The sequence below is a fragment of the Cricetulus griseus genome, chromosome 6, assembly GCF_003668045.3.
Source record: "Cricetulus griseus strain 17A/GY chromosome 6, alternate assembly CriGri-PICRH-1.0, whole genome shotgun sequence".
Taxonomy (NCBI): domain Eukaryota; kingdom Metazoa; phylum Chordata; class Mammalia; order Rodentia; family Cricetidae; genus Cricetulus; species Cricetulus griseus.
In genome coordinates, this window is record NC_048599.1 from 85,278,020 (window position 1) to 85,291,585 (window position 13,566).

Consider the following 13,566-nt stretch of genomic DNA (forward strand, 5'->3'; position numbering starts at 1 on the left):
AGCTCCACAGAGAGGAAGCTAAGACACGTGAAAGAATTGCAGTCTTGGTTTTGCACAGGTGTGTGTGCACTGTGTATGCGCACGTGTGTGTACATATGAGGCTTGAGGCCAGAGGTGGATAATCCTCACTCACTTCCTACCTGAGTATCTTTGAGATAAGATCTTTCACTGAACCTGGAGCTCACTGATACAGCAAGACTGGCTGGCCAGCCAGCTCCAGGGGCTTCCTATCGCTGCCTCCCCAGTACTAGGATCATAGGCACATAGCACTATACCTGGCTTTTATGTGGGGACTGGGACTCCAAACTCAGGTCTTCATGCGTGTGTGGCAAGCACTTTACTAACTGACACATCTCCCCAGCCCTTGAATCCTGTCTTCTGATGGCAAGGGTCATGCTTTAAAGCTGAACATTATGCTGACACAATGAAAGAAGCTGCAAGGGAGTGGAACAATCCTGGGTCAGGGGTTATTCTACGTTGACCTCCAGGGTTCACAGTGCTCCTGTGACACATTTTCCACTGTGCACCTTCACCTATCCACAGTCCCAGCTAAGCTTGGTCCCCTCAGCTATCCAGAGCGATAAAGCCAGCTCTCACCCCATTTCATGGTATAGTACAATGGCCCGGGGACTGTCGAGGTTCTGCCACACCAACACTTTCCGCATAGACCCATCCAGGTTGCCAACTTCAATCCGATTCGTTCCCGTGTCCGTCCAGTACACTTTCCGGCCGATGGCATCCACTGCGAGTCCATCTGTGGTCTGTAGACCTATAGGAAGTCAGAAGAGCACACTGACCCCTGCCTTAAGGCAGATGGGCTATTCCCCAGCTCTTGAGCCAGACGGGTGGCCCTTGAGTTGAGGGGAAGGCTCACCTGTAGTGATGATGTCCTCATGCTGTGAGCCATCCAGGCTGGCACGGCTGATCCTGTGTAGCGTGCTGTCAGACCAGTACACTTTCCCTGAGAGGGAAGGCTTGACTCAACCCAGGCCCTGCCTGTCCACAGTGGCAACCACAGCTGAGCCAGAGCCTGAGACATCGGGACATATCAAAGACCCCTATAGTCCCAAACAGGAGAAATTGATGGAAGGGGAGGAATGCCATAGTAGGGCAGCACTTGGCACAGACAGAGCAGAAGGCAAAGGTGAGAGAGAAAAAAAAAAGGACAATGACAGCTTTTGATCAGGCACAGAAACATAGGTGGGAAGAAGAGTCACCCAGACCTTCCAGAGGGTCCACTCCAATGGCAATGGTGTTCTTCATGGTCATGTTGATAGGCACCACCACATCAGCAAAGTAAGGGATGTCCAAGGAGACCATGCGTACATCAATCCTCCTGGCGAAGATGAGGAAACTGTTCATGCCTGCCCAGGTGGAGAGAGAAGGAGGGCGACAGTCACTCTAGTAGAGCCATTAAGAGGATTTGGAGGCAGGCAAACTGAAGCCTGATACTATTGGTCTGGTGTGATGGTATGATGCTAGGCAAATTACTGAAATTATTTAAGTCTCAGTTTTTCAGTTCTATACAATGGGGATATAACAGGATGACTATGATTTTTTTTTAAATGTACAGACATAAAGCACTGAGCATTAGGCTTCCTGCACATGCACAAATGACACTTCCTTTTGGAGGATAGTAGGAGAGCTTGAAAAGTGGTCTCCTATGGCCTAGGATGGCCTTGACCTCATTGTGTAGATGAGGAGGGTCTTCAACTCCTGATTCTCCCAAGTGCTGGGGTTACAGGTGTATATCACCATGCTCAACTCATCTCCTTATACTATGGAAGGAAGGGTGGCAAGATGGCTCAGTGGGTGAAGGTGCTTGCCACCAGGCCTGATAACCTGAGTTCAGTCCCCAGGACCCATGCGGTGGAAGGAGAAAACAGACTACCACCTCAAGTTATCCTCTGGTTTCCACACACATACACGCAACATTAAGTGTAAGTGTGATAAAGAGCAGTATTGTAGCAGCAGGCCTCTCTGAAGGACCCTTTTTATCACGAAGCTTAAGAAAAGTAGAAAAGGGGCCCAGAAAGCTTCATTCACAAGCTGAGAGGCATTCAGATTCTTTAGGAAGTTGGAGTTCAAATGCAGTCTACCATACAGTATCCCCTAGGAGAAATCTTGGCCCCTAACGTCTGAGTTGCCAGGCCCTACTTCTAGGACACTCCCAAAAGAATGAAACATAGGTCCTGTGCTCACAAAAGTAGTGCATCTTTTACTAAGTTTCTGTAGAAAGAAGTGAGGGGCCTTGTTCTAAATAATATCATCATACTATAATTTTGCAGCAGATGAAACTGTTGAGACAGGACAACCTTTCTCATAAGCAAGAAGACCATAAGAAAACACAGAACCTGTCTACCTGTTTCTCCATATCTCTCCCTTCTCATAGCTCCCACTCTCTTCTAAGCTTCTGGGAGATGCCACTCACAGATTCTCAGACCATGTTGGAGGACTCCCACAGAGGAGGCAAAGCCCCTTCTCCACCCAAACAGGCAATGCTTGACTCACCTGGTGAACATGTCTTGCCATCAAGCAGCAGGTTAATACCTGTGGGGCAGGTACAGCTGAAACCGCTTGGATTTGGGGAACGGAGACACAAATGGCTGCAGCCACCATTGTCCACAGCACATGGCGTTGTCACTGTATAGGAAGGGGAACTGTCAACGGGGCAGGCTAGGGCATATGAAGGCTGAGGGAGAAGCCAGCAGCTGCTGATGGCTGCTCACCTGGAGGCCTCTGGCGGTGGAAGACATGGATGTCCATGAGATTCTCTAGGTTCTCCTGCAGAATCTCCCGGTCTAACCCAGTCAGTCGGTCAGCGCTTTGTATACTTTTGGTCTGCCAGTCAGTCCAATAGATGCGCTGTCCATACAGAGTCAGCCCAAAAGGGTGGGGGAGCTGACTTCCAATCAGCACCTAGCAGGCCCCAACACTGGTATCACACAACAGTACAGTAAGCAGGCAAGAGCTCAGCAAGGTGCTAGGAAGCTCTGCCACAGCAACTTTCTGTGTGATCTCGACCTAGAGCTTGTCTCTCTCAGTTTGTGTCTACCAGCGTGTGTAGGCGCCTACCTAAGTGCTGTGTGATTACTGTAATATCATTTACATATCGCCAATGTGTCTTGGCACAAGTCACAAAAGGAAAATTAGCAGCTTTACAGTGGACACCACCTTGACCAAACAATCAAAATAGATATCATAATATTTTACAAAAGAAAGGGATTTTCCTTTTTGAAAATGGAAAGATAGGCCAGCAAGATGGCTCAGTGAGTAAAGGTGCTTGCCACCAAACATGGTCATCTGAGTTCTGGAATCCATACGGTGGGATGAGAGAACCCTGTAAGTTGTCATCTGACCCCCAGACATGCCCTGTAGTGCACACACACACACACACACACACACACACACACACACACACACACACACACACATACACACACACTAAACACATTAAATGGTTTTATTTTAAATAGAAAGGTTAAGAAATTCTGAGGGAGTGACCAGATTAGAGGTTACAGAGACACAGAGCTGCTCATATTGGTACCAGGCCTGTAGTCCCAGAACTGAGGAGGATGAGACAGGAGGATTGCCCAAGTTTGAGACCAGCTTGGGCTACACAGTAAGACCCTCAGAGAGAGGGAGGCAGGGGGAATCACTAAATGCAATGGGTTATTCTGATTAAATAGTGGAATAAAAGAGAAAAACTTAAAGTTATTAAAAGACATTACTGAAGAAATTGGCAATGAAATTAAACAAAGTGTGGATTATACGGTAATATGCCAATATTATTTTAATTTATTTATTTTTTTTGTGTGTGTGATAGCTATATGGGTACACTCCACAGTGCCAGTGTGAAAGTCAGAGGACAACCTCATGTGTGTCTTTGCCTTCCACCAGGGTCTCTTTGTTTATCGGTTGTATAAGCCAAGAGAGCTGGTTTACAAGCTTCTGGGATCCTCCTCTCTGTCTCCCATCTCACTGTGGGAGTCATAGGATAACAGATACTTGTGTTACTCTGTACATTTTTTATATGGGTACCAGGATTTGAACTCAGGTCCTCATTCTTTTTTTTTTTTTTTTTGGTTTTTCGAGACAGGGTTTCTCTGTACTGCTTTGGAGCCTATCCTGGAACTCTCTCTGTAGACCAGGCTGGCCTCAAATTCACAGAGATCCGCCTGCCTCTGCCTCCCGAATGCTGGGATTAAAAGCGTGCGCCACCACCGCCCTGCAAGGCTCTTATTCTTAATAAATGTGCACTGCCCAGGCAGTGGTGGCACATGCTTTTTCCCAGCACGCAGGAAGCAGAGGCAGGTGGATCTTTGTGAATTCAAGGCCAGCCTGGTCTACAAAGTGAGTTTCAGGATAGCCAGAGCTGTTACACAGAGAAACCCTGTCTAGAAAAACAAAAAAAGAAAAAAACACAAACAAACAAACAAAAAATATGCACTGGAATATTTTGGAATTATGGTAAGATGTCTCCAATTTAGTCTCAGATGATTCAGAAAAGTAATTGTGTGAGTGTATATTTGTATATATGTTTTGTGTGTGGAGAGAAAGAGGGAAGGGAGGGAAGGAGGGGGTAAGGAGAATGAGAATGGTACTGGAAATGAGGCAAAATATTATTTCTCTTATACTCTTGCCAATTTTTCTGAAAGTTGGAAATTATAACAAAATAAACAACTGCAAAAGAGAGGCAGCTCATTCATCGGTCTAATGTATAATAGGTGGGTAATTATTGTTAGTTGCAATGGATATTAGAAATGTGTGTGTGCCCAGCCCACAATCCACCCTAATTCCTAGTTTGCTTATAATCAGCCAGCATCCCTGTGTCCCCTTAGCTACAGCCACAGAGAAATGGCATCTATCCGATGCTAGTGCCATCCCTTCCGGGTCCCTCTAGCTCCTGTCAGCTGCCAGCCAGAGAATGCTGCCCCGGAGGCTTTCAGAGCAGTGAGAAGATGCTTTAGTGCCACCTTTACCTTCCTCCTGCTGCCATCCAGCCCAGCAAATTCGATAGTCTTCATGCCGGCGTCAGCCCAGTACAGTCTCTGGGACCCATAGTCAATAGCTAAACCATTAGGCCACGTCAGGTTGGAAGAAATGATGACTTGGCGGCTGGAGGCATCCATGCCAGCTCGTTCAATCTTGGGACTTGCACCCCAGTCAGTCCAATACATGTACCTGGATATAAACAAGAGGGTTTGTAGACTTCCAGTTAGTACCCAGTGAGGGCTTCAGTGTGCTTTACTGGTAGAGCACTTCTTAGCATATGTGAAGTCTAGGGTTCAATTCCCAGGATGGAAAAAAAATACCACTGAGGGTGAGGGTCCCCAAAGAGTTTTAGGAGTTCTGCCTCCAGTAGTTATCCCAGCTTCCTACTCAATGTCCAGCCCAAGCCTGGACTCAGAGGTGTCCCTGAAGGCCTTAGATCTCCAATCACTGTCAAAAGGTACTTTAGAGTCTTGGACAGGAGAGGCCATGGCTGAAAGAGTATCTAGCAGAGGAGGCTGCCTTGGGAGTGAAGGAAGAGGGGGAAGGAGACTGAACTCTACATGCATTACCACACCAGCAAAAAAGCTTTCTTGATCACATGTATTAAATAATTATGGCACATAAGTTTCATAAAATTCTATGTAACTATGAAGAAGTGCAAGGCGGGACTATATAATCAAATGAGGAATATATACAAGATACATAGCAAAACAGAAGAAAGAGAGCATCCCAAAGTAGATTTCGTTTGTTCTGTTTTGTGTTTTAGACAAGATCTCATATAGCCCAGGCTGGTCTTGAAGTTGCAAAGTGGCCAAGGATGACTTTGCATTCCTGATCCTCTTGCTTCTACCTCCCAAATGCTGGGATTACAGGTACTTACCTGGCTCCAAAACAATATTTGTAGGTAATTAGAACAAAATGTATTTTGGAAAAACATACCCTAAACTGTTAATGATTATGCTGGGAGGTAAGAATTTCATTCTCTACAAATTTAATAATATTTAATAATGAAATTACTTTTATAAACAAACAACAGCAAAAACAAACAAACAAACTTTTTTTTGTTGTTTGGTTTTTGTGACAGGGTTTTTCTGTGTAGCTTTGGAGCCTGTCCTAGAACTAGCTCTGTAGACCAGGTTGGTCTTGAACTCACAGAGAGCCTACTCCCTCTGCCTCCTGAGTGCCGGGAAAAGGCATTTAAAATGTAAAAGGTTTCCTTGCTAGAGAGGAGACAGGGATTTCACCGCCCCCCCCCCCACTGCCCTTAGCAAATCCACAGATCTGGCCCCTCTCCCTAATCTACAGACTCCCCTCTTATGTCCAGTTCTTGGGGAAATCAGGGCTCAAAAGGGACAGTACATACCCGCCCATGGGTTCTACCACAATGTCCCGAGGACGATCAAGGTTCTCCCAGATGAGTACCGTCCTCATGCTACCATCTGTGTTGGCCACTTCAATTCGGTCTGTACCTACCAAGGAATAAGGGCAAAAATTAACTCCAGTCTTGTTCATTCCTTCTCCCTGACCTCTGCTTAGTACAGAGCTTTGTATGTAGTAGGTGCTCAGCAAAGATTGTGTGGTGAATACACAGTGGATATTTAGTGACGGAAACTAAGAGAAGAAATTCAAGGAAGCGCTTAGTTTCTCTCCTTGGAATAGCATAACTTTCTACACGTAGGAAAGCCACTCTGTCCTATGATTCAAGGCAAGGACTCTCAAATTTCAGGACACATAAAAAATGAAAAGAGCTTGTTAAATACAGAGTCCTGGGCCTGGAGTGATGGCTCAGGGGTTAAGAATGCCTGCTGCTCTTGTGGAGGACCCAGGTTCAATTCACAGCGCCTACATTGGGTGGCTCACAACTGCCTGTAACTCCAGTTCCAGGGGATCTGACACCCCCCTTCTGGCCTTCATGGCCACATACACACACACAGGCACATACATATACATAAACAAATAAATATTTAAAGATTCTTGCAATTAATTCCTCAAGATTCTGAGTAAGTCTGGGGTCCAGGATCTGAATTTCTCAGAACTTCCAGGACAATGCTGATGCTCTTGTTCCAGACACCACATTTTGAGGAACACTGGTTTAAAGTTATTCCTTCTGTTTCCAAGTCTCTATCCACACCAAGATTCACAGAAAAATGCCTGTCTTATACAGACATTAATGGAAAAACCACAGGTCATAAGGTCATCATTCAAAATGCCTCATAGCACAGAAGAAGTTGCAATCTGGATAATAAGTGCTAAAGCCTCATATGTACGCTCAGATGACTCAAGCTGCCAGGCCACAGCTCCCTGTACGTACCTGCATCGGTCCAGTAGAGCTTGTTGGTGACCCAATCAATTGCCAGGCCAGCAGGGCTCTCCAAACTGGTATCTACTACCACCTGGGCAGGAAGCAAAGCTGTATCACCCACTGTACTCCTATTCCAGCTCAGGAGCCCAAACTCAATCAACTGCAAGGGACGGGAAACACTTCCCCTCCTGGAGGGACTGGATCCATGCAGGGCCCTACCTCCTGTCCTGTTCCATCCCACTTGGCCCTGCTGATGGTGTCAGTGCTGACGTCTGTCCAGTACACGTGGTCATCCCGGGAGTCCCAGTCAAGGGCCACAGCACTGCGCACGTCAGCCAGTGGGATGACATCGTCGGACAGGTCCTCTGTGTCGAAGCTGATCCGACGGATGTCCATCCTTCGGGCAAAAAGCAGGAACTTGTCAAGACCTGATCAAAGGCCGAGAGGGGTCTCCTTTTAATGCTCTAAATCCAATAACAGTGACAGACAGATGCTCACCTGTGTGACACCTGGTTCAATCACACTTCCTGGGACCTGCTGCCCTTTGCCCCCTACCCTTCACACTGCAGGTGGCCCTTAAGCACAGCACAGCCCATCCTGGTGGAATTAGACTTTACAGTCCAATGGAAACCGATTGTACCCCACTGCTTAAGAGTCTATCAGCTTTACTTGAATCATTCTCTCCTCTGACTTCACCATTGCCAGAACCATGGCTGGGCCACTGCCAACTCCCAGCCTACTTCTGAGATTTTTTTTTTAACACTTCCGAGACTTTTATTCTATTTCAGGTCTTCTGCTTTTTTGTTTCCTTTTTACTCTCAATCCTCCTGCCTCAGCCTCCTCAGTGCTGGGATTATAGATATGCTACCTGGCTAGAGTTTCTGCTTTTATTGTACTGTCTAAAATGGGCCTTCCATTTGTTATTCTCTTCACAGTTGTAGCCAATGATGACTGCTCACTAGGTTCCTTCCTGCCAGGCACTGGGCTTTATGCTTAGAAAAGCTGAATGCCTGGTATATACACAGTAATTTTACTCAGCCACAAAGAAAAATAAAATTATGAGACTTGCAGTAAAATGAATAGACCTAGAAATTTTTACATTGGTAAGTGAAGTGACCAGACTCAAAATGTTAAAACAAACAAAAAGTTCTCTCTCATATGTGGATCCCGTCAAGGTTTATATGCATGTATCTATCAGTGGGTATGAAAGTGGGTATAGGCTATGAAATTAGATAGGAGATCACAAGAAGGGGAAAGGAAGATGACAAAAGCGTGTATGATCTCAGAGCAGAAAGGCAGCCAAGAGTAGTACGGTGTGTGTGTGTGTGTGTGTGTGTGTGTGTGTGTGTGTGTGTGTGTGTGTGTGTGTGCAGGAGAGTGCGGGAGAAGGGAGTAGAAACAAAACCAGTTTTGTTTGCTAAATTCTTTGTATACTAATAAAAAAGAAAAGAAAAGCTCAGTGCCTCATACCAGTACTTTATGGCACACATTGTTCTTGCTCTGGTTTTCAGATGAGCATCTGAGGTTAACAGGGATCAGGGAACATACCCAGGGTCCAATGGTAGTGTACCAGAATTGGAACTCAATTCTGTACCAGCCTGGTCCACAGAGGGAGCTTTGGCCACCACAGTACACAACAGCTTTTTTATCCTCTGGGCCTCCTCTGGCTTGTCTGAATACTTTTCCAGTACAGTTAGCCTTTGGTATGTGCCAGGAATTGGTTCTAAGACTCCTGCTGGTACTCAATTCCCACAAACTTCAGGCTTTTTTTTTTTTATATATATAAATTAGAGTAGTACTACTATAACCTGTGCATATCCTATATAATCTCAATAATTTCTGGATTACTTGTAGTCTATATCTATATATCTAGTGTAATGTATTTGTTTGATACTGGGGGTTCAATATGCAATATAACTCCCATTTAGATAGTTGTTATACTATATTCTTCTCTTGTTTAGAAATATTGTATAAGCCTTTTATTTTAAAATTTATTTTTATTTTCTATGTAGGAGTGTTTTTGCCTGCATGCCTATATGTGTGCCACATGTGTGCCTAGTGCCCTTGGAGGCCAGAGAATTCATCAGAACCCCTGGAACCAGAGTTACAGGCAGGATGGGAACTGAATCAAAGAGTAGCAAGTGCTCTTAACTGCTGAGTCATCTCTCCAGCTCCTACAGTTGACACAGGGCCGACAAGATGGCTCACTTGCCACCACACAATCTGAGCTCCATCTCTGCCCCACACAGTAGAAGAGACCTGGCTCATAAGTTGTCCTCTAATCTTATATGCACACCAGAACATAGACACAAGCACAAACAAATGGAAAACATCTTTGAAAAGGGTGATCATCTTCAGTACAGACAGAATTTTAGAATTTCCATCCACAGTTGGCTAAATCCACAGACAAGAAACCCACAGATACAAAAACCTGACTACGTATTTCTCTACTTAGAAAGGCACTTTCTGCCTAACTTTACCAGATCCCTCTTTCAAGCTTTGGTAAATCTTTGGGAGGAAGTGCCTGGAAGCATCTTGCATCTCAGTAAAACAACAGGAACAACTGGACACAAAAGAATGTATGGGAAAGCAGGTGGTGGTGCATGCCTTTGATCCCAGCACTCAGGAGGCAGAGGCAGAGGCAGGTGGAGCTCTGTGAGTTTGAGGTCAGCCTGGTCTACAGAGGGAGTTCCAGGATAGCAGGACTACACAGAGAAAACCTGTCTCAAAAAAAGAAAAAGAAAGGAAGGAAGAAAGGAAGGAAGGGAGAGAGAGAGAGAGAGAGAGAGAGAGAGAGAGAGAGAGAGAGAGAGAGAGAGAGAAACACACAGAAAGAATGTACAGGAAAAATACAATGTATGAAACTAGTTCTCAGTATGTATTTGAATGAAACCTCTGAATGTTTCCCCTAATTACTCCCTGGCAAGGGCCCAAGATTCTAATTTTTGCCTGTGTGTATGTCTATACATACATGTGTGGAATTGTTTATGGATATGTGTGAATGTGCATACATGTGGAAGTTGGGCATTTCTTTCTACACCTCTTCAACATATTATTTATTTATTTTGAGACAAGGTCTCTCACTGAACCCAAACCTCACCAATTGGTTAGATTGCGTGGCATATGAGCCCCAGGGCTCTGCCTATCTCCACACACCCCCAGCTCTGGGATTACAGAGAAGCACCACCACACCTGGCTTTTATATAGGTGCTAGGGATTTGAACTCAGGACCTCATGCTTGCATGGCAGACACTTTACCAACTGAGCTGTCTCCCCAGCTCCAACAATTTGGTCTTAATTAGATTTAAGAAAGTCAGTGGATTACACAGCAGTAATGATACAAAAGGAATTATCCCTGGTCTCTTGCTGGTCATGCCATATGCCTGATCAACTCCTTGCTGGACTCAGAAAAGGTCATCTGTGTGCTGAGACTTCTAAGGCTGACTTTGCAAGGTATATACCTTGCAGGACCTATCATCTTTTACTTGTTGGTCACAGAACATCATTCGAAATCTCAGTTGTGTTTCTGTCCTAATGAACAAAATCTTCTATGGGTCAGGCTAACGGTGCAGAGGCTGGAAACCATTGCCCTGCTTTCTAGATGAACTGGACCTTCTTTCTGCCTAGACAGAAGGCATAATGCTCGGTGAGGTGAAAGATAAGCCCGGTTGCAGGCGTTCATACACTGAGTGGCATCACTAAGCCTTTAGGCGCTACTGCCTGGTTCTTGGTCCTCAGCTTTGTTACAGGAGTCTCAGCCTCTGAAGCCTGTCATGGACTCCTTGAGGAGCCTGGCTCTTCCCCGTGACAAGCAATCCCTCCAACTCCTGTCTCTATTCTTTCTAACTGTCCTCACAAGGCACCTCCATTGAGGCTGGCGTCCCAAACCCACTTACTCTGGGCACAGGCGTGGCTGTTGATCTTGCGGAAACCAGTGGGGCAGGCGCAGGTGTAGTTCTGGCCACTGGGTAGACACAGATGAGTGCAACCTCCATTGTTGTCCCCACAACGGTTTTTCCCTGCTCAAAGAGCCCAGAGCAAGATGATCAGGAAAGATGAAAAGTTTACAAAGGTAGACCCCAGGCCAAGGGGTGCAGGGCTGAGCACTCTACAGAGAAGAACTCTGTCTTATTAATTTTTACATCTGTTTCAGATGCAAGCACAATTAGTACCTGACACATAGGAAATGCCCCTGTAAATGTTTGCATTGTATGGAAACAGTAAAGCCAAATGAGCCCTGATGGTGTACCACCTGAAATGTCCAGCAGAGGGAGCAACTAGCCCATATCAATGCCAGCTATGAACTTCCTGACCAGAATTAATAGTAGATATAACAAGAGCAAGAAAGGATTCTCAAGAGGCACCAGCTGCCACATCACTAGTGACAAATCTAGCTCACTTGATGAGTTGTTTTGTTTCGTTTCGTTTTACCTGCAGGCTGGCGCTGCGGGTGCAAGGTATGAATGTCCATGGGAAAGTGCAGCTTGTTACGAATGATCTCCTGGTTCTTCCCAGTAAACTTGTTGGCACTGTTGATGCTCTTGGTGTGCCAGTCTGTCCAATACAAGCTGTCTTCAAAAACTGTGATGGCAAAGGGATGTGGGAGGCCTGGAGACAGTCCAAAAAGACCTTAGTCCAGACGTGGCCTGCCACGGCCCCTGAGCCCAGACCTGGCAGCTACACAAATCTCACCCTCTGCCAAGGCTCCTGGGGGTAGGATTGGGGAAGGAGTAGAGAGATGAAAGAGAGCAGATCAAAGACCTCACCCTGGCTAATGACAGCCTTGCGGTGACTCCCATCTAGATTGGCCCTCTCGATGACGTGGTGCTTAGCATCCACCCAGTACATACGGCGTCCAGCATAGTCGATGGTGAGGCCATTGGGCCAGAAGAGATGAGTGTCAGCAATGATGCGACGTGCAGAGCCATCCATGCTGGAGGCCTCAATGCGGGGGGTGTTGCCCCAATCTGTCCAATAAATGGTTCTAGGAAAAAAGGAAATTAAGAGGTAGGGCAGTGGAGGACAGATGAGTAGTAACTAGGCTGGTAACCAGACTTTTACCTCTGACATTTTACTTGTTTATTTACTTATTTTTGAGGCAAGGACTCACTGTATAGCTTTGGCTTGGCACTCACTATATAGACCAAGCAGGCTTCAAACTCAGAGATGCACCTGCTTCACTGAGTACTGGGATTAAAGGTATGTGCCACCAAGCTCAGCTTTGAAAGGTGCTTTTATTTATTATTTATTTACTTAAAATGATTTTTCTTCCGGTGTTTGAAGACTAAACCCAGGGAATTAAACCCAGAACCTAATGCTAGGCAACTGTTCTACCACTGAGCTATATTAACAGCTCTACAGAATAATATTTTAAACATCTGGATTTAAATGTCTTGAGACAGGGCATTTATTCATCAGATTTTTTTTTTTGAGTGTCTGTTATGGAAAGGGCACAGTAGGCACTAGAAATAGAGTGGTAGACAAAACAGAAGACAGTCCTTGTGTTTGTGAGATTGACAGCAGAGTGCAATGTACAAGTGAAGACAGACATGTTGCTCTCTCAGTCTCTTCTGCTGCCATATATGTTTTCTGCTCCCTCTCCCACCCCTTATTTCTCAAACAATTGACATATAATTGCAGGGACTTCCAAGTCATTCCTTCAGCTGGTGGCCTGGAATGTATACAAGCTAGAGGCTAAGAATTTCCATTTCAAGAGACTTCAATGCCTGAGACTTGACTATTAAATTTTAAAATTATTTCAAACTAATGATATTAATTAGCTCAACTACTAACTGCTTTAAATTAATAATTTTTAATTAGCTCCACTCTAAGGGCTAATAAAAAACTAAACAGTTCAAACTTGCCTAATTTGTATATTTTATTCGTTACAGTGCTTCATTATTTAATCTTAGAATACCTATAAAAGCAGTTATGTTTGTTTGTTTATTTATATAGATCATAGTCTCATGTAGCCCAGGTTGATCTCCTACCACGTAGCTGAAGATGACCATGAATTCCTGATCCTTCTGCTGTCAACTCCCAAATACATACATTTATATAGTTTGTTTTTAATTTGTTGATTAAGAAATAAATAAAGGGAGCACGAAGAGATTGACTAACCCAAGGCGACATAGCCACTTACTGCAGAGCCAGGACACAGGGGCATCTGGGGACAGAGCCGGTTGTCAGCTTCACTGAGGATGGTCCACAAAGTCTGGCCCAGGAGGCCTGAGAACAATCCCTACTGCTTGCAGGAGGAACTTAGAAGC

General features: G+C 45.2%; 1 protein-coding gene across 2 annotated transcripts in view; it reads right to left on the bottom strand.

Moving 5' to 3' along the window:
* Lrp4 (LDL receptor related protein 4) overlaps positions 1–13,566 on the bottom strand; it is a 53,855-nt gene that overhangs the window by 18,641 nt on the left and 21,648 nt on the right. For both annotated transcript variants that reach the window (XM_027422524.2, XM_027422525.1), the window contains exons 14-25: positions 12,064–12,281; positions 11,729–11,905; positions 11,194–11,316; positions 7,517–7,725; positions 7,307–7,388; positions 6,359–6,464; positions 4,983–5,184; positions 2,730–2,919; positions 2,512–2,643; positions 1,224–1,364; positions 875–961; positions 598–769 (exon numbers count right to left, since the gene is read on the bottom strand). In XM_027422524.2, the coding sequence (XP_027278325.1) occupies positions 598–769; positions 875–961; positions 1,224–1,364; positions 2,512–2,643; positions 2,730–2,919; positions 4,983–5,184; positions 6,359–6,464; positions 7,307–7,388; positions 7,517–7,725; positions 11,194–11,316; positions 11,729–11,905; positions 12,064–12,281 (1,839 nt within the window). The remainder of the gene's footprint in view (positions 1–597; positions 770–874; positions 962–1,223; positions 1,365–2,511; positions 2,644–2,729; positions 2,920–4,982; positions 5,185–6,358; positions 6,465–7,306; positions 7,389–7,516; positions 7,726–11,193; positions 11,317–11,728; positions 11,906–12,063; positions 12,282–13,566) is intronic.